Source organism: Salarias fasciatus, chromosome 2 (genome assembly GCF_902148845.1).
Source record: "Salarias fasciatus chromosome 2, fSalaFa1.1, whole genome shotgun sequence".
NCBI classification, from domain to species: Eukaryota; Metazoa; Chordata; class Actinopteri; order Blenniiformes; family Blenniidae; genus Salarias; species Salarias fasciatus.
This window is the reverse complement of record NC_043746.1, coordinates 4,592,186-4,619,902: the sequence shown is the minus strand read 5'-3', so window position 1 is coordinate 4,619,902 and position 27,717 is coordinate 4,592,186. Positions and strand designations below refer to the sequence as shown.

The 27,717-nt window shown below is 44.7% G+C and overlaps 1 protein-coding gene across 1 annotated transcript in view; it reads left to right on the top strand.

Annotated features, from left to right (window-relative positions):
* Positions 1-27,717, top strand: part of LOC115407333 (X-linked interleukin-1 receptor accessory protein-like 2) — a 389,294-nt gene that overhangs the window by 220,872 nt on the left and 140,705 nt on the right. Inside the window, exon 3 of the mRNA XM_030117731.1 lies at positions 27,000-27,169. Within this exon, the coding sequence (XP_029973591.1) occupies positions 27,000-27,169 (170 nt within the window). The remainder of the gene's footprint in view (positions 1-26,999; positions 27,170-27,717) is intronic.

Sequence of the window (27,717 nt, the reverse complement as noted above, 5' to 3'; positions counted from 1 at the left end):
GGTCTAAAACTGGTCAGAATTCTGCCACCAATGTGATTATTTGTTGGTAAAACTAAAAAAAGAATAAAAGTCAGAGATGCCTCAACAGTGACTTGGTTTTAAAAGTTTCCCCAGCAGCCGTCGGTTCCCTGCTGCAACAGAGAATTCAGGCACGTTGTTTTGGTTCCTGGAAGGTAACAGATCTGAGACATGAGAGCAACTGGACGGGTTGCAGAGATCTCACATTCTGCTAGCAGGCTAGCTAGCCCTGCTGCTAGCCACTGACACTGCCAGCGCTGCTTGTTCTGTCAAAAATGACTTTTTTTTTCCCTCCGTAATTAAAAGGCAATTCTGAAATGTGTCTGGACTTATTACTTGTTCAGTTTGCAACTTAATCCAGAAAACAAACGATTATTATCATTTAGTAGAGCTCAATTTGTTCTATGTCCTTAAACACATCGCAGCTTCATCCCTCTGCTGGGGTCAGGGGTCAACATGGGCTGTGCAGCACTGAGTGACAGTCTCATCAGCCAATCAGATTGTGACGTGTTTCTGGCAGACAGCTGAGGTCTCTACAGCGTCTGAGGCGCTGTGTCTGTGACGCTGATGCAGCGTCTGTTTTTCTGAATGACGGTGGCGCTGGATAACAGATGGTCCGGCAGATTCAACCGTGGACCCGTTTGCAGAAAAAACTGGAAAGTATACGCAGATGGATGTCTTAAAATGGATGCGCTAACTAAAAACAAGGCTTAGAGCATCATTTTAGGAGGACGTGAGAGAGCGACTGATCAACCACAGGTCTGAGTTTAGACTTCATCCAAGTGGTGAGGTCGAGGTTTTTGGGTTTTTTTCCTTCTATTTGGATCAGATTGGCGCTGCTGTTCGGCTGTCACATACTGTTGTTGTTGTTCCTTCGTTGAAAAACTCTTGTTGTGTCATTATGGTTTTACACTGTCAAAGTGGCGTGAGGGAAGGTGATCAGCTGGTGTCTTGATGATCAGCTGTCATGTTGGCGTGAAGTGGCTTTGATTTCAGATTGTGTATGTAGGACATGTGTGCGCAATACTTTGTTTTCGACGTGTGGGGGGGTTATAATGTTCCTGCTGCCCTGACTGAAACACCACCGCATGCTGCTGACCTTCACTGCCTACAAAGTTTAAACTTTGGCCAATCGGAGCTGCCATTGTTCTCTGGGCTTAAAGGGAAGAGTGGTTGAAAAGACGTTCCTGTCTGGAGAGAACAGGACGTTCTGTAGTACCAACCAACAAGCGCCTGGTTGGAAGTGGATGTTGCATCTGTTATTTTCCAGAGTGTTGCTCGGGTAGAACTGTATGTCTGCATAATGTACCTGGATAAACAACACATGCACATTCAGCTGGGAGGTAATCTGTGGCAGAAACGGCACAAAAGCAGCTGTCATCAATCCATTTCTGTTCTTTGTTAGCTTCATCCAATGCAGGGGAGATCTATGCTGATGGAAAAAATGAAGAGTGCTCCCGACAGCCACATACGCTGATGGCTTCACATGCATGTAGCGCATTATACTGGTAAATAGAGGTAATTACAACAGAATGAGAGCTGATTTTTATGAAACCTTCTGGTGCAAAATACAGAGAAATGTTCGAAACCTCCTCCCTGACAGTGTGGTTTGACCAGATTGGAGCCTCTTAATGGCCAGTTTTGGCCCATGGGCCTTATGTTTGACACCCCTGGTGTACTGGATGAGCCCCCCCCCTCCCCTGCAGCAGAGTCTACTCTCAGTTTTCGGCTTTGTGTACAAACAGAGACATGCAGAGAACACACTCATTCATGAGCGCCGACATCCTCAGCTGACCTATTTACCTGATCAAAGAGCCGCTCGCCGACAGCGGAGGATTTATGGAGCAGCCGGGGACTCGCCCGGTGTGTGTGTGTGTGTGTGTGTGTGTGTGTGTCTGCTAGCTAAGCAGTGTTCCCTGACCCGTCAGGACCATACGGTTCCCTGATACACAGAGAGGAGGGAGGGAGGGATTTTTATCTGAAACAGCATCACTTGCAGGACGGAGGATATTTAATGTTGACATGATTTACCGTTTGTTACAGACACCTGACTCTGAGCAACAAGTTTTACTTCAAGCTTAAAGTAGTTTCTCGGTGTGTGTGTGTGTGTGTGTGTGTGTGTGTGTGTGTGTGTGTGTGTGTGTGTGCTATCGATTGAGAAGAGGTGACTTTTTGGATGAGCAAGGTTGTCTCCAGCCCCTGGCATTTCATGGCACTGAGCGGATTTTCTGCCTCTCATAAACCAATTAGGAGTGTAAAAGGGAAGTCCTCTTCCTCCTCTGGTTCTTTTTTCTTTATCCTGTCTTCTCTTGCTCAAGCTTTCATCCATCCTCGTCTCTCCTCTGCTTTCCTCTCACTGTCTTTCCGTCTTCCCATCTCTTCTCATCCTTATTTTTCCCGCTCCAGTTCTGTTCGACTTCCCCTTGTTTTCTAGTTTTCCTCTTCCACCAGCCTCCCCCTCGCCTCCTCTCGTTCCCGTGTTTTAATTTTATCTCCTCCGTCTTCCGCCGTAGCCATGGGGGAGAGGGTGTGTGATAGTAATCTCAGCTGTCCGATTAGATCTCGTTGCTCCGCTGCTGAACCATGAGATGGTTTATTGATATTTTGTAAGGAAAGACATTTTCTAAAGACGAGAGTGTCTTGATTTTTATCCCAGATTTAACTAGGCAACTTGGGAATTAACAAGCTCTTTTCAACCAAAAAAAAAAAGTGCATTGCTAAGTGTGTGCTTTGGGGCTCTTTGTTCAGAAAATTCAAACACTTAAACTACAAGAGGAGCTTCATTTTCCGAAATATTTGTGCTTCGCCTACTAAAAGCCGTCTCAGTGCCGCCAGTTTGGGAAGATAAAAGCGTGTCTTATTCTGGAGTACAATCCAGCAAATCAAAAGTGTGACTGTGAGTAGACCACACTAAAGTGGATTTTTAGGGTTTAACCGACACTGCGATTCACACACAGAGTATCCATTTCTTTAGCACTAATTACCACGTTTTCATGAATAAATGTTGAATTTATGGAGCGAGTAGAGACGGAGTCGTCTTTGCTGAGCAGTTTGTGTTAAAAGGCGCAGAGAGACTCCTGTTCTTTTGAAGGAAGAAGCCGTTTCTCCTCGTTCAGAAGAAAGTTCTTCAAAGAACCGCTTGTGTCTTCCAGTCGGTGGTTTTGTGTTTCGTGTTTCTGATTCGTGTTTATTTACACTTTTCTGAGGCTCCATTTACACCGCAGTGCTTTCAGCTCAAAACTGAAAACTTTCCTTGTAATTTGGGTTTCTGTCGTCCTGGTGTCATCACTAAAACAAGGAACAGCACCCACTAGTGGCCCTACCGGGAAACTGCAGGAGTCTCGGGGTTTATTCTGCTTTCATGTAATCCGACATCGTTTTCAAAATGTCGTGTAAATAAATGCGAAACTGAAATGAAAATGCAAAAAGGATGTTTTTCACACACACACACACACACACACACACACACACACACACACACACACACACTCCACTTATCCATATGAGTGGAATTTAATTAACAAGACAAGTGGTTAGGGTTGAGTAGGAAAAGGCTGTAATGAGCCCACATGAGTACAAGGTTAGGAAACGCAAAATACAACTAATATCAGAACGCAGCAATTAAAACACACCGCAGGCTGATGTTACAGCAGTTTGCTTTGTTTATGTCCTTCGTCGTGACGCCAGCGAGTCCAGCGAGCGGTGCGGTCAGCTCCAGGTTAGCATTTTGACATTTGGCAGAGGAAAAGACGCTCCGACCATCACAATGCAGGGCCAGGCGTTCTGAGACGAATGAAACGAGCTGACCGGCTTTACAAAGCGATTAAACATCATCATTTGAATTTCTTACAGAGAGAAAGGATGCAGATAAAATCCGCTGCGGTGCAGGCGTCGGTGCTTCTCGTCCTGAAAACTTCCCCGACGCACACTTCATTTAAGCTCTGATGCGTTGAGTTGTGTTCTCCTCCCAGCAGCTGGAGCCAGTGGGTTTGTTCCCAGAAGCCTCCACATCCACCTGCTCTGCGGGAGAGGGGAAATGAGCCGCTCCCAAAGTTACGAGTTTGAGGGAAACTTCTCATATTCTGACCTCAGACCTGCTGAACCCTCAGAGCTCAGTGTTTCCTCTCCGTCCTGGGCCCCCCACTCCAATCTGCCTCCTCCCACTCCAAACACACACACACACACACACACACACACACACACACACACAGGGGAGGAGATGTCAGTCAAGATGGATGTTCACGTCGGACCAGCATCCCATATGGCGGCGCGTCCTTTAAGGGGGAGCTGGTCCCGCGGGCCGTGCCACGGAGTTTGGCACCGTTCGGCTCTGCTACATCCAGTCTGCTACAGAGATGGTTAAAATATGCACACACACACACACACACACACACACACACACACAAACCCCGGCCTCAATCACACATATCTGTCTCAACAGCTCAGAAACGTCTACAAATACTGTAGAGAATAAGTGGAAAACACACGGCTCGTAACTGTGATTGAAGATGTTTACATGTGAGAAAGCTCCATGTCTACGAGGGTCCACTGACTGTGACGCTTCACCCACGCCCTGTTAGCTCCGGGCTGAGCTGATTCCTCTTTATGAACACTGGAGATACGGGGCACCTTCTGATGGAATTAAATATCCCAGAACTTTGGAGAAATACGTGAAGGTTAACTTTTTATGACTCACTGTAGCTTCAGGTTCCCATCTATCACCAGAACCCCAGACACCCTGAAGCTACAATGACGAGTTTTAACCTGATATCAAACACAACCTGCAGTTCTCCTCCAATTATTACATCCGCAACGTGAGATTCCAGGTGTATTTTAAGCCCAGTACAATAACCGACGTGCGCTCCTCTCCACTTTGACAGCATTTCAGTGCACGGCAGCCCGAGACTCCCCGGTTCTCCCTTTTAATTTCACTGCAGAATCCATCATTTGGCAAATCTGATCTTACACATTCATAAATTATTCAAAATGTACTTGCTGTGTGTCAGCGCTGATTTGACAACTTCCGCCTCTCTCTCTCACACACACACACACACACACACACACACACACACACACACACACACACACACACACACACACACACACACTCCTGCCTCAAATCAGCCGTATAGAGGTTAGAATGACACGGCCCACGCATGCGGCTCCATACATAAACCTGCACTCTCAGGCTCACACACCTGTTAAAGCAGGCTTTTCTTTCCACACACACACACACACACACACACACATCTAATGTGCCTAAACCTTGATGACGGGGTCTTTTCCTATCTGATTGGAAGTGCAGTGTCTGCAACTCTCGCTCTGTCCTTCAGAAGCAGAGACTCGCTCTCTCCATTCCTCCTCTGTCTCAGTATATCTCCTCGGCTCTTTCTATCTTTAACTGCATTTTCCTCACACTGACTATCACCCCCTCCCCTCCCCTCTGTTTCCTCAAACTTCTCCCGAGTAAAGTAGAAAAAAAAAAATATACCAGAGTTATTTTCAAAATGTCAAACTGTCTCTTTGTAAAATGAAAGTTTGGAACTGTCATCTGGAATGCTGTACTTCCTTGTGTACCAAACTGGAGTCTTGCAATGTAAAGAAGGAATAAATATGAAGACAAATTTCAGCAGGGATATTGAATGGCACGGGCAAATCAGGGAGAAGACTCCAATCTCCAGTTATTTTCAGAACATTCGGTCCTTTCTTGTCAAACACTGCAGCACTGGCCCTCTTAGCTTTACCTGTGTCGAGGGTTTCACTTCATTTGACGAACAAACGAGGGCTGGATGGTTCTGATGTGGGGGTCGACCTGGGGGTGAGCGGAGGTGGTTCATCACGTTGTATCTGAGTATTGTTTGCATGTGGAGTGTAAATGAAACTGAAAGACATTTAATAAGTACTCGTATTGGTACTTGGTATTGGGAAGTAGCCAAAGGTTAACATCTCTAGTTGTCCATACTGCATCCCTGACAGAAATAGTCTTGTTACTCCAAAACTGGATCCTTCTTCACGTTTCACTTTGTTTTTCAGACCACTAGTTTTCCAGGCAGTTTGGTCAAGCTTGTTGTCCAGTATAACTCAGATATAAATGAAGATTTTAAGAAGATATTTAGTGTTATGGCAAAACCCATCACACTGAAGATGCTTTGAGACTCAGGAAACTGCAGATCTTCAGGTCTATACAGTACGACTGCAAACTACAGTTCGTAATGTTCATGAAGTCGCTACAGCTGTGTGGTGCGAGTGTATCTCTGTCTTTAGGTCTGAGCCTTAATTCAACATGGCCGTGAATCTACAGACGATAATCAGCTGAATATTGTCTCAATCTAGAGTTCCGTCGTCACCACTGCTATCTGGTTGTTTGGTCCTCAGCAGGCAGCTGTTTTAATCACAAACGTTTCAGAAACTCCTGCCAACCGCCCACCAAGCACAAAACAGCCACGTTAGTGACGGGCCAGCGAACATCAGGGAGCGAACAGAGAGCCGGCGAGCTTTCTTAGATGTGGCAGGGCTGAAAACAAATCCAAAGTTCTGATGCTGAGAAAATGCCTGATCTAGAGAAGATAAATAGCTGAGAAGGTAAAACAGTCTGTCATTTCAAATCACACAAATGTGGATGTAGGAAAGCGAAGGTGTGGACACGTTACTCACTCCTTGTTTTGTGCAAACACAGATTAGACTTTATTATTTTTGTTTTATTAATTATTTAAACTTTAAAGTCTGTCTTTCTGTTGGGGAAAGTGATGAAAATTTCCCAAACCAAAAAGCATGGCAGAAAATGACTAAAATCTCAACATGAAGCTGATTTTAATTAAGTCTTCAGGTGGAAATCACAGTGAAATGTCCCAGAAACACTTCTCCTTTAGCTGTTCCTTTATTTTCACAGACTCGCTCTGACAGCGTGACTTTGAGGCTAATGCTAGCTTGCTGACAGTGACCTCAGGGTCTCTGCTTTGAATTTTTCAGTTTAGTGTTTCCAGGTTGGTTTGGTTTCCGTTGATCTGCCAGACCAGACTGAAACTCCTAGCAGGCCTTGTGTTTGACACTCCTGGTCCTGCCACATTACCATTTTGATTCTTCTATAGTTTTTATGTATACAAGGAAATGAAAGACTTTTCTAAAAGAAAGTCTTCAAACAGAAAGTCAATCAGATGCACATCCGTGCTGAACCAAGAACTTTGTTGGCAGATGTTGTTTTTGTTCAGATATAGTCGAACAAAACATTTTCTTCAGGTTGTGTCAGATGGAGAGCCTCCAATATGAGCACCATCACAGCTCGGCACAATAACATGTTTACAACAAGCGAGCAGCAGAAAAACCTCTGAAAGCTCTCGGTGCAACGGCACTCCAAGAGAAAGAGCCAGAGGGAGACAAATGTTAAGAGGGTGAAGATGCTTTCTCGGTGTTTGGCTGAAGCCACTGGCGTCTGAGAGCACAGCGGCCGCCCAAAATGAAAAGGATGACGTGTTTTTCCTTGACAGGCGTCTTTTTTTTTAACCATCCGAGCCTCTTTTTGGGAAGGCGAGGCTGAAGCGTCTCTGCCTTGATTGCGGTGCATTCAGGAGGCCCAGACAAATTGCCAAAGGGATGGTGAAGGTATTTCTCTTAGAGAGCCACTAATGCAGATGTTCAAGTGCCAATTACTACCGCGATGGAATGGCTTTCCAGTCTCTGCAATCAGATACATAACAAACATGTTTCTCTGTTCTTTTTTTATGGCACTTTTTAAAGGACGAGTGCTCGGTTTGAGCTACCTGCCGATGTGGAGTACAGACATGAGTGGCGCCATGTAATACTCACCACGTGTATCATATGGAGGACCTTCTAGAAATATACGAGCACTCCATGCTGTATTAGACTGATAATCGATACAGATATTGGTAAAGCTGCATCCTTAGTTTTTATTTTATATCATGCCAGTCTAGAGTTGAGGACACTGTGGCGTCTACAGTCTAGAGTCTGACCTATTTTCTACTATTCTCCAGATTAATAATAATAATGATCATAATACATTTTATTTCACAGCGCCTTTCTTGACACTCAAGGTCGCTTTACAAGAAGATTAAAAACACATTACAAATAAATAAAACAACAGACAACATAAAACAGGGAGTTAAAAAGAGAGATTGAGGTTAGAAATGATTGGCAGATTGAAACAGGTTTTGAGTCTGGATTAAATGACCTAAGACCACTCCTCACTTTTCGCAGCTCACCGTCTAAAGCAGTTGTCTTTCTCTCTGTCTTCCTCCTAATAGTTCTCTCAACGTCCTCCTTTCGTCCTGAGACTTTTCTGTCCCCCGTCTGTCCCTACGTCTGTCTTCTCTAGTTTGACTTCTCTTTGCTGAGAAGTCGCTCGTCCCCCCAGCCTCTGTTTACCCCCTCCCACCCCCTCCATCGCTTTCCCGCTCACTTCAGGGACGCGTTCCGTCTCCTAATCAGCCGCGTATTGGACACCCATTCAGGAACCGCTCATCCATTATAATATCTATTCCTGCCCGACGTGACGGAGTTTTTTTAAAGCCCGCTTCGGTCCTGTCTGGCTGCTCCCCCTCCCGCCCTGCACCTCCCAGATTGACGGACAGCGTGACAGGCATTTGCATCGGCAGAGCCGGACCGCAGACTGAAGGTGTCAAAAAAGCAGCATTTAGATCAGAACTCAAAGTAATTGGAGGTTTTAATGCTTCTTTAAGGCCTGAGCGGGATAATTGTGATATCCTTTCATGTGGCCTCTCAAGCTTTCCCGCAGACCGCCTGTCAATCAAGCCACGTTGTGTCCCAAAGATACTTTGCCGTGCAGCATTTGTGGGTCGGCGGTGGAGACACTGACCGTCCTCTGGTCCATCTGTGGCCTCCTGGTTCTCATCAGTGCTTCAGAGGTCCAGGAAGAGGTGTGCTTATTTACTGCTAACGCAGACTGCTGCACCAGATACAGCTTGTTGTGTTGTTGTGTTGTTCCTCAGAGCGCACAACAGACACACACACACACACACACACACACACACACACACACACACCAATCATACAGACACTATTATTTGTTTCTGTCTTTCTCTGAGACGCTTCAACAATCGGCACATTCTCGCGCCCGGATCAATTTGCCGCTCTCATTGTGTTCTGCTGCAGGTTTGCTCGCTCTTCAGAATCCCTCCCGATGCTCACTGACGTGTGAAAGCCCTCTCACACCGCTGATTATCTTGTTTCATAGGCGGCGCATTAAAGGAGTGAAGATGGCTTTCCATGCCCACCAACAGAATATCTCCATTACTGAATAAGACGTCGAGAACATCACTCCTGCTTTTGTCTCCATGCTTTATTAGCCCATGGATCGGTTTTGCAACCAGGGGCCATCCAGCCACTTTTACTTTGAAGAAATACATAGGCTGTGTTTTTTTCTGTTTCTGTTGCAAATATTTAGATAAACAAAAACTTGCAAATTTCATCTCAGGTTCAGACCAGGAGCCTGTGAGTCTAACCATCCTGAAACTCTCAAAATGTCTCTACATCTGGAAAACATTGGCAATAACCTACTGATAACCTATGATGTCTGGCATTACATGAAAAACAAAACAAAACAAAAAAAAAACAGAAAACAAAAAAAACCTAATTTTAACTTAGAAACAGCTCTGTGCATTTTTTCAGAGTCATACATTCAGTGCTTTACTCTGGCTTGGTGTCATTATTTATTATGTTTTCAACTCCCTTAGTCAGGTGAACTGATCAAAAGAAGCTTAAAGAGAGCAAGAAGACAAAAGCAGATCAGTCACCACGCTTAGGGATAGTCATCACTGCACTGAAGGGATGAAATGTGCTCATTTTCATCATGAACTCTGCCAAAACAGTCTGTTAGTCTGTAGAGCCACTGCTGCAGTGATTTCACCTGTTTGAATGGTGAAACTCCAAAAAGTTAAATCTAAATACAATCACAGTCAGTCACCTTGGTGATTCTTACCGACAATAACGACGCTTCAGTGTATTTTTGATTTCACTGTCTGTGTATTCAAATCTTTTTATTGGACTGGTTGAGAAGCAGGTGGAAGTCTGTGTGTCTCAGTATATTTGATAGACTAATATTAAAAACCGGCTCATAAAAAGAACACATGATTCCTTCATATCGTGGTTCATAACCAGCTGTGAATATAGAGGAGGGACTCGGCCCCGGACCCGGCTGAACCGGAGGAAGTTCTGCTCATCAGCCTGGAGCTTCAGGTTCCTCTAACACCGGGACCAGAACCGACCTCGCCCTCTTCACACACTGTGTTCCAGTGATCCACATAAATCATGTCGGCTGGCCGTCTACATGACAATGCCGAGTTTTTACACCAAAATATTTCACAAAAACGTAACCAAACTCAGCGCTTGGTTTGGGCACACTGTCACTGATGTTATGTTCCTGATTTCCTGTTTGATCACACAAATAGACTTTGTGCCTTCAGTTTGCAGTGGATCCGCTCAGAAAAACACTGAATGACACCACACACACACACACACACACACACACAGGCGCCTCGGTGAGGGCTGAGCAGGCATCACGCTCGGTTTGCACAAAAAGCCACATCTGAAAGGTGAATTGTTTCCGAGTGTGTTTGCTGGAGTTTGTTTTGGGGGACTGAATGGAGCGCTGAGCCCCAAAAAGCTCAAACTGAAATGTGACAACATGGAGTTGGACTTACTGGAGGACGTTCATGAAAATATTTCATTGTTCCAGAAAATAAATCAGATATTTCAGAAAAATTTAAGTATGTTGGCATAATGTTGTTTTTTTTTTTGTTTTTTTTTATCTCTCTCCATTAAGTATTCCCATCAGTTAACACTCAATGGCCATTTATATCACTAATATGTTGAATATTAATGTAAATTTGTTTTTTAAACAGTGCATTTTGGTAAAACTTCTACAATGATTCCATTCAGGATGAATAGCTCTGATGGCGGATTTGACTTTTTCTCTAAAATGTTATGTTTAAATTCAGAAGTGGAGCACATGAGCTTTAAATATATACAATGGCAAGGTTTTAGAATCCTCTGTAATGTATTCATGAGTGCCAAAATGTGTGTGTGTGTGTGTGTGTGTGTGTGTGTGTGCTGACTAGCTGCAAACAACTGTTCCCCAGAGCTCAGAACGTCCCGCTTTGAGAAATGCATAATGAAATGTTATAAATAAATAGAACGCTGTACTAAAAGCTGTCAACACAGAGAGAGACGGAGCGGAGGACTGGCTGTGGCAGCAGGAGGGGGTGAACGTAATTTATTGTGATGACTGTAAACTGGTCTAAACACGGGGATCTCGAGTAATTAGGGCTGTGCTTTCTCTTCAAGGAGGCTCTCATATGCAAACAGAGGAGGACACACACACACACACACACACACACAGGCTACAGAGTACATCATAATTCAGTGTACCTTTGAAAAGGTGAAAATAATACTGCGAGCTCGAGACAAAATAAAGATTTAAAAAAAGAACCTGCATAAAAATGTTGTTTCTGCCTCCGCTGCTGGGACTGGAGCGTGATTGGAGGAGATAGTTCTACAAAACCCCAGCTCATAAAACTTTAACCAACTTCAGCTTTGCATTCAATTAAAATTGCACAACAACTGCATAAAAGGTTATTTTGGAAAATACTTAAACCTTTGAGTTGCTTTTTAATAAAGTTGATGTGAAATTCCATTTTTACACAACTGAGCCACTAAAAAAAAGAAACTTAAAAAAAAAAAAAGCCTCCCAAGGTAGAGCATCATGTAACAAAGTGTGCCAAGTATAATCAGCGAAACAGCGGAGATGATCCGTCAGATCATACAAGTCTGAAGGTTTTCCAAAGCAAATCTCAGACCGACAGCAGGAGAAACAAACTGAAGCCTCCATCATTGTCCAGGAAGTCTCTCTGCGGTGAAGCCGTGTGAGCTGCAGGGCGCCCCCTGTGGCCACACATGGCATCGCCTCTCTGGCTCGGCGTCTCTAATCGGATCGGTTGTCATGTTAATAACATCAAGGGGGGCGTGCTGACGAACAGACAGTCCGTAATGAGAGCATGAGTTATTGAACATTTGGACTGTCGATTACATGCGTCTCATTAAAAGACAATGGCGATGCGTAACGCGCTTCATGGAGCAAAATGCCTGTGACAACTTCAGAACTATTTGTGTAGCGGCGCGATGATTGTATCTGAACCTGCGATGAATTATCTGTCAGGGCTGCCGAGTGAAATTTTCATCTGGTGAGAAAAAAAGGGGCCGATCTCCTGTTATAAAGCGGTTAAGATGTTTAGCTTTAAGCGATGGGAGAATGCATTTATATTTCAAAAATAGTCCATCATCAAAGCGATGTGATGAAAATTGTTCTTGTATCGCCGCTGGAGATAAGCAGCTCGGCGCAGGAGCCGCCGCATGGCTGCTGATTATCGCTGAACTTTTGATCTCAATCAGTTATTGAAAGAAACCGATTCAACAATAATTTACTCTTTACTTATTATTCACTTCCGTTCTTTTCTTTTTAATTTATTTCTATAGCACCAAATGCAACACAGTCATCTGAAGGCAGTTTACAGAGAAAACTTAACTATTTCACCTGAGCAAGAAGAAGAGATGATGGAAAGGAAAAACCTCATTTTTGAGCAGAGAAGGAGAGAAAACGATTGGACAATCAGACTGTGGGGAAGGATTCAGACCCTGGTTCGGGTGTTTATTGAATAATATTCAGACCTGAAGGTTCTGGGGCCTTGAAATCTGAGACATATAAAGGTGGATCAGTCCACTTGCTGGTGTGTTGGTTTTGTGTGTGTGTGTGTGTGTGTGTGTGTGTGTGTGTGTGTGTGTGGGGTGACAGTGGGCGGAGCAGCAGGTGATCAAGGTGACCAGTCGAGGCTGAGGCTGAGGTTGCCAGGTCCAGTGCCACAGTGTCCCCGTCCTGAACGTCCAGACCTCAGAAGCTCTGGCATGGACGCCCCTCGTCAGCTGACGCCTGCCAAAATCAGCATTTCCCTTCCAAAGACCGTCTCGTTCCTTCCAGACAGACTGAGGGGTGTGTGTACCAGCTCCCGTCTGCAGTCGTCCTGTCAGTCTGTTTTGAAGCATTTCAGCGTATTACAGCAACACGTGGGAAGAAAGCCTTGAACTGAACAACAGTTTCTAAATTCCTCTGCTCAGAAATACCTCCTCCCCTGCCTCTGTCTGCATCTTCCAATGATTTACCTTTTCATGAATTATACGTGCTGTGACTTGTTTTTGGTTTGGGAATAAAATCGTGTGACCTTCATCGAACAGCTGCAACTCAAAATGTCTTCAAGGTCATCACTGAGTTCAGCCGAGTCCAGATTTCCAGCAGCCTCTCAAGCTTCCTTCTGTTCTCCACTGCTTGTTCTTCTGTTAAAATTAAGAAAAATTCAGTCACGATTAGAAAACAAAGACTGAGAAAAACTGACCGCTCTCTCAAATAAGGCCAGCCGCTCTTCCTGTTTGATCTGGATCCGGCGTGGCGAGCGGCTTCACCTCCTCACCGGCTTCACTGACAGCTGACGTGCCGCATGCTTGCATCAGATTAAGACATGCTCCCGCTCTGTTTCTGCTGCTGTTCAGCACTTTTACCATCAAACTCTGCAATTCCAGCGTGGTTCATTTAAAATATTCAGCAGAGAGACAGGTAGAGAGGCTGGGAGACGAGGACACAGAGTAACGACGGAGGATGAGAGATAGGAGGGTACAGTAGGCGGAGTGAAGGGAAGATCCAGAAAACAGATTTAAAAAATTGAAAGCGGAACAGAGAGGGAGAGAAGGGGAAAGAGAAGCCGCTCGGCTTCTGTCAGCCGCCTGTGACAGCTGGAGGAGCTTTTTCCTCTGCTGCCTTTACAGTCAGTGTCTGGCGTTGACTGCCTGTGAGCGGCTGCTGCCTCCAGCCTCCGCTGCCACGGGCGGCTGAGAAAAGTTTGGTGTGGCAAGGTCTCTTGTGAATGACTGTAACCATTGCGTGACATGACCCTCCTCAACATGGTCGGAGATCTGAGAGCCGGCCCACGGCGTCGCCGTAGCGGCTCGTCATCAGGACGCTCTGGTTAGATGGCGTTTTGTCGGAGCAGGACTGTGAAACTCCGGGACCGGGAGCGCACACCTCCGCGCCGCAGCCACAGTGTGCCGCCTTCTAATTGCTACTTCCTGCATGATAATGCCTTGTGTCCTCACTGTTTGATAAACGGTGACCGCAGTGGACTTCAGTGGCCTCCACAGGCTCCGGATTCTAATCACAAGGCTTTCGGATGAAGGAAAAACAGGAGGCCATTTCCTCTTCTTGTTGCACTCTCCCTACTGGGAGAAGAATGATTCATTATGCACATCCAACAAAGGCCAGTCCGATGTCCCCCGCCCCCTCGCCCCCTCACCCCCTCACCCCCTCCCCCTCCTCCTCTGAGCCACCAGCTTCTGAGAGAAATCGCTGCCTTTTTAGCTGCTTTGTCCACAATATTCCCCACTTATAGCTCCTGACTTTATATGCTGCTCGGTGCTCGGCTGAAAACAAAAAAAAATGGAACTATTAGTTTGTTTTTACTCACATTTTCAGTTCCTGAAGCAACGCTGCTTGGACAAAACGGAACCATTACAGGCCTTAAAACCAGAACAAAGACAATTAAAGAACGAATTGTCACGATTTTAACACAGTATCAACAACTTTTACATTTTGGTATAATTACGACATTATCTCCTGCAACACTTACAAATGGATGCCATAGTTTGTGTTTTTAAATGGTTTTAATTTTGAAAAGTGCTCATATGGAGGGCATTTTTTGGGGCTCAGATGGAAAGATGCTGCTCTCTGATCAACACATCCGCTCCTCAGCAGAGTTATTTTAATCACTGCAGGTGATAAAATCTATCTACCTCTCATCGACCTCTCAGAGTTATTAAAGCTTCTTTACCGGCAGACCTGACAAAACCCATCAAACATGCATTCTAAGGTCCCACACCTCCACCATGAAATTAACCCGAAACTCGTACAACACATAGATAAGGACACTTTGAGAATCCACTTTTGGAATTTCAAAGAAATATCTTGTAGAATTATTTTGTTGTTAACGTGTGACAAGAAAGATCAATAGGAAACACAAAGCATTATGGGAACCATGATAGACGTCGGTTGTTTTATACCACAGGTGTCAAACTGACTTTGCTTCAGCGGGAACATACAGCGCGATTTGATCTCAGGTGAGCCAAACCGGTGGATAGAAGAACTCTCAACCTGTCTTTGTTTCAGAGCAACAAAGAATTATACTAAATAATAAATCATCAAGAAGTTCACATTTAATGAGCTTCACTTGTAAAATACATGACAAACCTGAAATCTGAATAAAACAACTGATTTCAACAGAACCATGCCTCGGTTCACCAGGCGTTATCCAGACCACGGTCAATGGTTTATTTCACTGTCGGCGTTGAATGCAGCTGGAACTGAAATATATCGCAGGCCAGTTCATATTGATCAGAAAAACTCGTCAAATTCTCTTCAGCGTCGAAGCATTTCCACTAACTTTTAGATTTAGTTTTAAACTTTAAGCCGTAAAATATTAATAAAAAAAAAAAATCTTAGTGTAAAAATGACCTTCCTTCCTTATCTCCCCTCTTTTTTAATAGCAGCCATCTAAAATCCGATGGTGAATCCCACCGGGTCTTTATCAGGGGAGCAGCGCTGGCCTAATAAATACATCATCCAGCAGCACCGTGACATCCGCGAGTCTCAGCTCCGATTTTTATCTGAAAACTCTGCTCTAACAGTACTTCTTAAGCTTTCGTCTCTTTTCGCGGCAATAAACCTTTCCTTCTTCACCTTTTTATAAAACCTTGTCACTTTCTCACCCAGCTCGCTCGCTCGCTCTCTCTCGCTCTCTCTCTCAGCTGGGTGCTGTCAGTGAACAGGTGTGCAGCCACTTCTCTTTATTAATGACGGGCAGGAGGAAAGCAAAGGGGATCCTGTGTGTGTGTGTGTGTGTGTGTGTGTGTGTGTGTGTGTGTGTGTGTGTGTGTGTGTGTGTGTGTGTGTGTGTGATTTGCAGAGGACAATCTTTTCAAACCTTAATGTTCTCGAATGCTTAGAGGTTTTTTTTTTCGTCTAAAATTCTTCTCATTTTTTAATTTCCTGCCGTTTTGATTGAGCTCTGCAAACATTTCCATCCTCGCGAGCTTGTTTGTTTCACTCGGCTCGTCTTAAAATCTCGTTATCTCCAAAGAAAAGTGAAAAAAATCTGCCGGAGTGATGAAAGCCAGCACCGTCCTGCAGCTTCGTCTCTCTGTGAGAAGTTCTTTTGGATTGCCTTTTTTCTTGTAGCGGAATGTGGTGTTAAACTTTCCTCGAGTCAAAATGTCCCATGAGGTGAGTGTGGAGAAAAGAACAACAGTGGTTTAGTTGTGTTTCCCCCGTCAGGCGCTCAGTCGGGGGATTCAGGCCAAATCTCTGAGATCCAGAGAGCCAGTCTGCAACGTCAAGTATCACCAAAGCAAACTAATCCCAGGTGGTCCGGCACAAACCCTCCTGCTGGCAGTGAGCGAGCCGATCGGAGCCAGTCAGGAGTTAGAAACAAGAAATATAGTCGTACTCGGGCTCGGTGTCAAGCAGCAGCGCTGCTGCTCTAGTTGGGGTGTGTTGCTGTTCAACGCCAGTTGATCTCAGTGTTTTTTATGACTCGATACGGGAGTTTATTGTGACGCAACCTTCCAAATGTTGTCAGACATGAAAAGAAATTAAGGTTCTTGAATGAGCACCAGCCTTTCACTCATATCTGCTCGTTTCATCAACCGCTCAGGCAGTCCATGTCTTTGATCTACAAATACTTGATAATGATAGATTAGCTCATTAAACGGTGTTTACTGATTTCCAACGAGTTATTACTCCCAAGTACACAGCCTGCCTGGTTCAGACAGGTTTTCTGTGGTTACTAAATATCTGGCACACCTTTGAAATTCCAGTTCCTTGTTACACAGCACTGTCAAGTGAAAACAGAAAACTTGGCTTTCGGCGCCTGGAGACACTGGAAACGCTGCTTTTTGAAAATGTCTTCCAAAGTGGAATGTGAGGCACTGAGTGGTCACCCCGAACCCGGGACGGGATCAACCAAGGCTTAGAAGAAAGGGAAGGAAACAGGTCGAAGGTCAGAGTTTCTGCAAAAAACTTGTAAGTTTATTTGGAGCTTCAGTTTCCAAAAAACACACACACGCGCGCGCGCGCGCGCGCGCACACGCACACACACACACACACACAACAAAAAAAACACATGCCTCAGCCAGACAGCAGGCTGGATGAATCAGACTTCCTCTCAGCCTCTCTGAAGGAGGCTCTCCTTATATCAGCACAGCTCAACCCAAATTAACCAATCAGGAGAGGCCGGACTGACCCAAAACCCCAGGGGTGTTTGAAATAATATACATGACTCTTTACTGTATTTTAACTCAATAAAAGTTATAATAAATAAATAAGGGCTAAATGATTATATTGCATCAATTATACACATTATATACATTCACTCACCACCAGTTCCCTAAAACATATATAAATACAGAGCCTTGTATAAACAGCGCCCCCCTCCATGCAGTGGACTGCGCCCTCTGCCGGCGGACAGGTGAAACGCTGCTCCTGCAGCGGCGCGCGCTGCACTGAGCAGTCAGACCCGGGCAGGAGGAGGAAGTGTGTGTGGTGAGTTTATTCTGGCGGTTTGTCTTCAGTCCGGACGGCCTGTGGGGGGAACGTGGTGCGGGGAGGGGCGGGAGCCTCTCTGCCTGCTCAGAACGTCCGTTCAGCGCTCACTGGCGGCGACGAAGGTTTATGAGGAGAAACACACAGATGCGCGCGCCCAGCCCAACACGCACTCCCTCTGTTCAAACATACACAGGTCTGGAAGTGCGTGCATGTCGACAAAACACACAGTTTTCATTGAGAAGGGAGATGTCGCCTTCTCGCGTGGAATTTCTTCTAACATTTTAAATCTATTTCCAACACATGCTTGTTCTGAAAGGCTTCTACTGCGCATGTGTCTGCCAACTGCTGCACGTGTTTTCAGCGTTTCTGCCGTTTCCGTGTAAACGGACATCGTTTTCAAAATGCTGGATGTATCCTGCTGACATCGAAAGTAAAATTTAAAAAAAGCGCCTTTGAAAAATGTGATGTGATCTCCTATCAGAGGTTGGTCCTGGAGGTTTGGTTTTCGTGGGTCTGGACAAATATCAAACATCCTCTTCTCTTGGCTTTGGGATCTCCCGCCGCTTGGGGATGTTTGAACAGAAAATGGCGCTCGACAGTCAACACTTGAGGTCTTACTTCTTCCTGCTTCTTTTCATGCAGGTATTAAAGATAGTTTATCTTTTCTGCAGTTGTTTGATTTATTTCAATGTTTTTCCTTTTCATTCTGTTTGTCCCGTTGCTTTTACATGTTTGAAATCAATAAAGATCAAATCAAAACCAGATCTTTATTGGAGGACCGAGTACATTCTCTCGTTTACTCAGCCGCTGAGCAGCAGCAGGGACAGTTGACTGGACTGGGAAATGTGCTCGAAACAACAAAGTGGGAAACAAATATGTACATAGAGGAAGAGCTGACATGTGGGAAATGCTGCTTTGATGCAGGTAATTGATGCAGTTCGGCAGACGTGTTCCAGCACGGTGGCTTTGCTCCCTTTGTCTTTATCTTTCATGTGCTCATGCGTCTTCAGGCCCAGTTACATTCTTTTTTTAATCTTTATTTCCTGAGTCTTTCGCCGCTGATGTGTCGGCATGCGTGTCGGCAGTATGTATCGTCTAATTGGCTGCTTCTATTTACATTTCAGCTCTCACATCGCCAGCTTCCATTTCTCTTTGTCTAATAATCTTTGACAGCGCTATTTTTTTTTACAGCTGCATGTTTAATTAATAAGACGTCTAGTTTTATATGATTTGCCTCCAGAGCTGCTTCACCGTGACTTTATGAGACGCTATAGCAGCCTTGCTCTCTCTGCCAAGTCGTTGAGTTTTGATTTTTTTTCTTTATTTATATACTTTGTTTTGTTTGCTTTTGTAAGTAAACCTATGAATCTAAAGGAAGGTTAGTGGTCCTGCGGTCGTACAGCGCCGGGCGTCTTTCTCCTAAAGCTATTCTCTCATCGTTCGTCCACTGTGGACAGTGATGGATGGAGGAGCCGTGAATGCTTTTCGTCAGGGCCTCGGCCTCTCTGGTCCAAGTCGTCTGCTGATAGAGTGACTTCCTGGGGTTCAGATCATATTAACTCGTGATCAATTGAAAGAAAAGGGCATTCTTTATCGATCCTCTTGAGAGAATTTTCCATCTGCATTTAACCTTAACATGCTGAGTGGTGGGCAGACGCTGTATGGCTTTCCAGAGAGCTAATGAAGGTCAGGGGTCTAGATGAAGGTCAAAGGTCTTTCTCTGTAACCCACATCGGTGACCTGTCGCAGTTCTGGATTCCAGCTTATGAACTTGTAATACCAAGTCTGCTTCTCTGAGCACGTTAATGACCGCGGGGTTGCTCCCAATACAGCCGTTTGTTCGGACATTCTTGGTATTTATGCGCTTTTCAATGTCAAACTTATCCTTCCTCGATGAAGCCGAGGTCTATTTGAACTTCATCACAGCAAGAGGATCAATTAAGCATCAGGCTAATGATGCATCCATCCATCCATCCTCTGAAGAAAACACATGTAGATGCAGGTAAAACATTAAAATTCCACTCAGACATGTTTCTGAGGAGGAGCTGCTGCTTCAAGTTCTGCTACATCTTTCTGAAATGTCGCTAAAAGGCTTTTTGATTTGTGCTGTTTGTAATTCTTGAAGAAGTTTTCATTAAAGATTTCTTACGTCTACCAGATTTTGAATAATGAAGTTTAAAAAAACAAAAAAAAACTGAAGGCTTGGATGTCTTCTCACATTCTTTCTCCCGCGATATAAGTATCAGCTATGAAAGCTGCTTTGAGGATCTCGGCAGCTGCTAATTGTTGGGGACTGATCAGAGCTTTGGTGAAGCTTTAAAGTGTGGATAGCTCTGCCGTTCCTGATGAAGACTTTAAATGAGTCATAGTCTTGATAAAGTAATTAAGGTGTGAAATTAATGGAGGGAGAAGGGCCAAGTCTCATTTCAACACATGTAAAGGATGAATGACTGCATTCAATCAGCTGTAGGATTAAATCAATTTACCTAATTCTTCTTTCTTAATCTTCTGTGACCTGCAATTAGGGTAATATGGTTGTTGTTGGTGGTGGTGGTGGTTGTTGTTGTTCAACAAATCAACAGTTTTAGAATGATCAACATGTCATTTAAACGAAGGATAAATTGATGAAAGGATGATGTGGCGAGCTGCCACACAGTGACGAGGGAGGGCCAGTTTATCAATGATGCATTTTCCATCTATAAAGAGTCGACATGATCTCATCCGGCGAGGCTGTCTGCGGCTCACACCACTCTAAATTAGGAATCGGTGGAGAGGGCTGCGTGTCGTGCCGCCGTGTGACAGATGTGAAGTGTCAGTGGAAATGCCGTCGGATGCTTTCAGCTTTTGTCCCCGGTCTAAACCCGCTGACTTTTCCGTCCAGATGGTGGCCTTGCAGTCTTCAGGTGCTCGTCCACGATCTTCCCACTCTCGCTGTGTCCGGACGGACACTGGATGTGAATTTACGGAAGAGAATGGAAGTCGGTGTGGTCGGACTCGGATTTCTGCGGATGACAGATTTTGCAAAATAAAACAGTTGCAGCTCTTCGTCTTTCCCTGTTTTTCCGCATGAGCTGGATGTGAGATGAATGCTGACTGCCGCTTCGGGACTCCCTCCCTGTAACTAATGCATGATATTGTTTGGCAAGTCTTACAACTGGAGGCCCCACAGTCATTGGCATCTTCTTGTACGTTACTTACATATTTACAAGTTGTTTTTTCTTTGTTTGAAGAAATGATTTTGACAGAAGGAAATTAGTAACGATTGCCTGGAAGTCTGGATTCAGAACTTTTACATGTGATCCTTTCATTTCTTTTCGTGCACAAAATGTCTAAAGCAGTTTTTTTTTTTTTTTTGGCTGATTACTTAAAAAGTGGCAGAGCTTTGACCAAACTTCCGCGTGCCACAGCAGCTGGGTAAAACGTCCAGATTCCAGCACAGATTCAGTTTTCTTCAGCTGGTATTAATGGAAGTGTGCGCTTTAGGGTTTAGTTGGAAATATGGTCTTCATTTTCCAAAACACTAACATTAGCTTCAGTGTGTGATGGCTCATCAGTCACTACCACCCTGATCTCATTTATTACAACAATTACACCGCGGCAGCACATTTAATTTGACGTTGATTTATTTATGTTGCAAATGCGACAAACAACTTTTCTCCTTCTTGGCCTTCCCCGCCGCCCCTCTTGTCTTACCTTTACTTCGGCAGCTAAATGAGGAAACGCTGCCATCTTTTTAAAAAGAATTTCTTCTTGGGCCAATTTTCCTGTTCCCCCTCAGGTTCTGGTTTTGTTCCTCCGCTCCATCTTCCATCTGCACCTCCCTCAATCTGTCTCTTCATCTATCCACACATGCCTCCTCGGGACTTATTACAGCTAATAGGAAGGCCGATGTGTTCTGCTTCCAAGGGAAATGGGACTCATTACTTTTCATTAAGTACCTCTTAACAAAACTACTCCCTTATCCTACATGTTTTCTGACCACCTATTCTTTCTTCTTTTACCACTTCTTACCGTTTGCTGAAGCCCACTTTTATTTTTCCTGTTTCATGACCTGATTTGTACAAAAAAAAAACAAAAAAAAACAAGAACGCAACAAGCCACTGGCTGAGGATACTTGTGAAGTTTTCAACTAAACTGCCGATTCTTATTTCCATGATTCAGCTGCACATGGCACAGGCAGTAACTGTGTCAAGAGGCTGCGACTCAGTTGGATATGGTGCAGAGCCTCGCCTCTAGCCTGACCGATCAAATCCCTTTTTCCCTGCTCTTTCAGATAGCGCGCTGTGTTCCAGGACGCTCTGGCCATTCGCTCCAGAAGCAGCTCTGCAAAAAAAGTGGAGCTTCTTCTGGAGGGAAGCAGATGTCAACACTTCTCTAAAAATGGAGAAAGAAGTTTCAGCTTAATGGAAACGCCTTTACTTATTGACAATTACTGCATCATTTAGACCATAAAAAAACATGTTTATTTGTGTATTTCTCACATTTGTCGTGAACTCAGTTTCATTCAGTGCGAAACCGTCAGGATATCACCGTGTAGAGAAAGTAGAGAGCTGATTGTTTGTGCCTTCGTCACCTGAAGTCCGCTCAGTGACACACAATCGCCCATCAGCTCCAGCATCGTGTTTGTGAAGCAGCAGATTTGCTTTTAATAAATGTCACGTTTCTTTTGTGTGGAACAAAATAGCCTGTGTGTGTGTGTGTGTGTGTGTGTGTGTGTGTGTGTGTGTGTGTGTGTGTGTGTGTGTGTGTATATATTTCAGTCTGTTTGGTAGCATGAGACAGAGGGCGAATTGTGGTCAACTCCATTTATTCAGCCCCAATGCGCAACTGTATATGAGCATATATGGTGCTGGAAGCTTTACTATGGGTGCTGCTCCTATTAGAGTGTGTGTGTGTGTGTGTGTGTGTGTGTGTGTGTCTTGTACGCTGACGGATGCCGTTGTAACTCTGCGCATAGCCATGAATGAAGGCCTTAACCTACACATGCATTACCATATTCATACAGCCGGCTAAATGGATTGCTCCACTGTGTGCACGTGTGTGAGCTCTTTTGTGCACGCCCCAGGTTTTTTTTTTGCTATAGTCCAACTTATTTTGAAGAGTCATTTTGAAAATGGCAAACACCCTTTTTTCATTCTACTCCTTGCTCTTTTAGCGAAATAACCATGCACGCACACACACACACACACACACAGACACACACACACACACACACACATAGACACACACAATGTCCTGAAGGCACATATATCCGTCTCCATCTAGGCTCAGCCTATTCTCATAAAATGTGTTCGTACAAAAGAAGTAACTATCGAGTTGGCTGTACTGAAATTGGACATCAGCACATACCAGGGGGGCAAATGGCATGTTGTGCACGCAGGGAGAGAGAGAGAGAGAGAGAGAGAGAGAGAGAATGTAGTGCTGTCCATGGTTCTGAAACATCTCCACACATTTGAGTCCTGTTCATACTCCAGGTAAAGCTGTTTGGCTGCTCAGGGTGTGACGTCGCCAAATGAAATTTGTTTTGCGTAGCTCCGTCAGTCGGAAGAAACCGTGCTCACCTGGCAACCTCATTCTGGGTGGCGGGTCTTCTGCCGTCTGGTCCACAAAGTCTTCTGTGGGATTGGTGGGATGTTTCTTGTTTACTTGCACTGTCGCCTTTTCTCCATCTCAATGCCAAAGCTTCCTCCTCCTCAGCTTCAAAAATCAGTTTTTCATCTTCATCCTCTTCCGCTTTCATCAACTCATTCATTACTCTCTCACCAATGCACTGAGGGGGCGTGGCCTCTGGGTTCGTGCAATTCGGGAGTGTGAAATGTCGAGACTGCAGGAAACTTTTTTCTGATGCTGGCAGACGTCATCTGGCAAACTTTGTTCTGCTTCGTTAATGAGTATGACTCGGCCTCTCTGAGAACACTGATTGCCACACATACAGACACACGCGTGCAATCACACACACATTCACAGCACAAGAGAATTAACAGTGGTGTCCACGGTGCTGAAAAACATTTACTAATGCATGAATGAGCAACTGGCATCACCGGATTGCTTGCCGCACATATATGCAAGCACAAACTCACACACACAAGCATATGTCAACACGCAAAGTTAACATGGTGCTGTCCATGGTGCTGAAACTTCTACAGCAGTTTACTCAGTACATTGTTGCACACAGAGAGTTAACATAGTGCTATCCATGGTTGTGAAATATCTACACACATTATGAAAGTGTGTTGCCACAGACACAACTACACACACATTGGCAAGCACAAATACACACAGAGAGCGTTAACATCGTGCTTTCAGTGGCACTGAGAAACCATTGCTTGCTCCGCACGCATGCATATATGCACAAACACACAATCACAGCGAGAGAGAGATTTATCACAGTGCTGACCATGGTGATGAAACAACATCTACACACTGTGATGAAATGCACTGCTTGCCACACGCACACCCACACATAAATGCAAGCATGTATGCATACATTCACGCAGAGAGAGTTAACACAGTGCTGTGCATGGTTCTGAAACAACACATTCACACACTTATGAAGAACATAACTTGCCATACAGTCAAGCATATGTGCACAAACAGTGAGAGGGAGGGAGTTCCAGGCAACAAACTCCGGCTGTGAAAAATGAATTCAGCGTGGATGAGCAGAACAGCTGAAAAACTGTCTGGAAATGACTATGTTGTAATTGGCACTTCAGAAATAAAGCTGAATTGCATTAATTCCCAGGAAAATCAAAAATGCCAAATTTCAGAGTACAAATAAACACAGAGCGCCTGATTTCAGAACATGTTTTGGTCTCTATCACTAGTTTCCACAGCCGTGACTGGCACTGACAATATAAGTCATGTTGATTTTATTTTCGAAGTTAAGGTTTAGCATAAATCACCCTATCACAGCTCTGCCTTTGTCCATGTGACACAGTCATGTGAAAGACTTGACCAATCACATCCGGTTTCAAGTGTTCAATATGGAGACGTCCTGCTGAAAGCTTCAAAACGGGATTTCAGAACGCTATGCCAGCTCCGTCCATCTCTTTACTGTCCTGTCAGTGGGGACTTCACATGGTGCTGTCCATGGTGCTGAAACATCTGCACACAAACCACACAAAGAAAAGCTTATGTTGACACAAAGTGAGAGAGAGACGGTTAACATAATGCTGTCAGTGGTGCTGAAACATTACAGACATTTACTAAGTACACCCCCCTCCCCACACACACACACACACTCACACACACACACACTCACAAACATATGCACTCAAACACAGCGAAAGAGAGAGTGTACATAGGTCCATGGTGCTGAAGCAACATCCACACGCATTACTAAGTGCATTGTTTGCCACACACACATTCAACTCTTTCACTCTAAATTTGGTCTCCCACCACCTTCTTCTCTCTTTTGTTTTTGATTTCCTCTTGTTTTCTTCCCCTCAATTCTTTTCCCTTTCACCGAGGGTGTAAATTGCCCTGTAGTGGTGTAGACCTCTGTGTGTGTGTGTGTGTGTGAATGTGCCAGTCTGACTTTCCTTCTCTTTTTGGGTGTGTGTGTATTTCAATCTGCAGTATGCCAGTGAATGTTGGGATCATTACTTGATTGTGTGTGTGTGTGTGTGTGTGTGTGTGTGTGTGTGTGTGTGTGTGTGCAGGTGGGTCAGGTCAAGCTATTATTATGGCAGCAGCTGTAGAGGTATTGCAGGGGATTGTGGGAGGCGTACAGACAGGCTGGAGGCTCTGAGAGGCTTTATGCTTGAGTGACAGGCCCAGACTAAATATGCTGCACACTGCACAAAACACACACACCTAATTTTGATTCATGTAATGTGCAGTTTGAATTAAAAAAAAAAAAAAAAAACACCCCTCAGTATAAAAATACAACTTTTCTTGTTCCGTGTGGAGAAACTAAAATATCTGGCAATAAGTTAGTTTCACATTCCACATGAAATCTTCTGTTTTACGGTCTCGGGCCTCTGCAAAGATTTAAGTAATAATGTGATGACTTGACTTGTCACTTTTACAGTCACTTTCCCAAACACTGAAGCGTTACCTTTTATCCCGGGTTTTCCTCAGCCCCCTGTTTGGGAGCGTCCATATGCAGATCGAGCTGACGGGGATGATATATCTGCCCAGCCTAAGACCTCGCCCACGCAGTTAATATGTCTACAGACAGCTGCACTCCCTCTCACACACACACACACACACACACACACACACACACACACACACACACACACACACAGACGGTTGTATTCAGATTAACACATATACTCAGGGCAGCTGAGGTGTAAAAGTGAAGATGAATGAATTACTGGGTGTTAGCTTTGACTCTGACCTGCAACTACAAGCAGCCTCATTGTTCGTGTGTGTCTGTGTGTGTGTGTGTGTTACTAACTGTGTGGTAGTAAATCTCAGCTCTCGCTGTGTGACCGGATGCATATTGCTAAATCTGTAAATGTTACCAATTAAGCATGTGGCTGTACGTTCCATGCAGATGAAGTGTTGAACTCTGCGGGTAGCGACTTATCTCAGAGTGCTGAGGTGTTCTTGGTTTTCTTCGGTTGGTCCGGGGGGGATGAGGCTGAGGCTGAGGGCGTCTCTCCCAGCCTCAGACTGTCAGGGGGAGGAAAACAAAAGAGAGACCAGGGGAGGAAGGCGGTCCGTTTGGGGAAAGCTCCCTGTCATTTTTCCACGTCTCGCCACCTCCCCCTCGTCCGCTGTCCACAACTTGTTTTCTGTTCGTTCCGCCTGACTCGTCCTCACCCCGTCTCCTCTTTTTCTCTTTTTTCATTCAGTCCCCAGCCCCTCCCTCCTCACTGAACACTCCCTTTTACTTTCAGCCAATACAGTGACATAAGAATGAATTCAAAGGAAAGAAAACGACAAGCGTTCCGATTCCTACACATTGGCCTTTAGTTCCTCTTTTTCTCTTCACTACATGCATGTGAACGAGACTCCAACTCTTTTAATCTCCTGCTTTATTGCCAGCCTTCCCACGAAGCTTAATAAGGACATAAGAAAGCACATCTACATTGTATATTCACCACTTCTTTGTTTCAAAGTTTAAGAACAATACTGTCGAAGAAGCCAAAAGTCATCCTCCCCACCTCTCCTGCATGGTTTCCCTTCACTGTCGAGAGATTTTCTGTGTCTCCTGAAAAACTACTTTTGTAGAAAGTGTGTTGATTCCTGACCGACTGGAGTTTCCAGCTCCGTTTGATGCTGAAGCCTCGTTTCCAGTGAAGTCTCGCCCTGCCGACCTCGTGTTCTCAGTCCCTCCTCCTCTCTCTCCCTCGTGTTGCAGTGGACGGGTGCATCGACTGGTCGGTGGATCTGAAGGAGTACCACGTCCTGGCCGGGGAGCCCGTCCGGGTCAAATGTGCCTTGTTCTACAGCTACATCCGGACCAACTACACCATGGCCACCAACGCCAAGCTGCGCCTCATCTGGTACAAGAACAAAGGAGACGCCGAGGTGAGTCCGTCCAGCTCTGTGAGGCTCCCGGAGTCCTGAGGGGATCGGAGGGGAGGAAGGGAGAAGAGGCCAGGAGTATCCTGACAGCAGCTTCAGTTCCATTCAGACTCAGAGAGAGAGAGGGGAGATTGTGATTTTTAGATTTTTTACTTTTTTCTTGAGAAAATCATCTGTTGTCACAGAATCAATCTTTCTAAATGGGAAATGAAAACAGCTGATTTTTGAATGTGAAAACCTCTGAACACATTTTAACATGATTTTGAATCTCGAAAGGTGATTTTAAAATCTACTTCAACACATTCAACATTGATACAATTGACAGTGTTTGTGATTTATTAATGTAAAACTTGTTCAGCTTTTTTCTTTCTTGTCATCTGGACTCACTGCACAGGGGGTAGTGCTGCCTCTAGTGGACGTATATGGCTCTGCATGAGTTCTAGAAATACTTTAAACTCAGAATTTTAAGTCATTGAGCAACAAAAGATGAAAGTTTGTAAGTTTTATTGAACTTAAGGCAAAAACCTCACGAGGATGCTTGGTTGACAGTT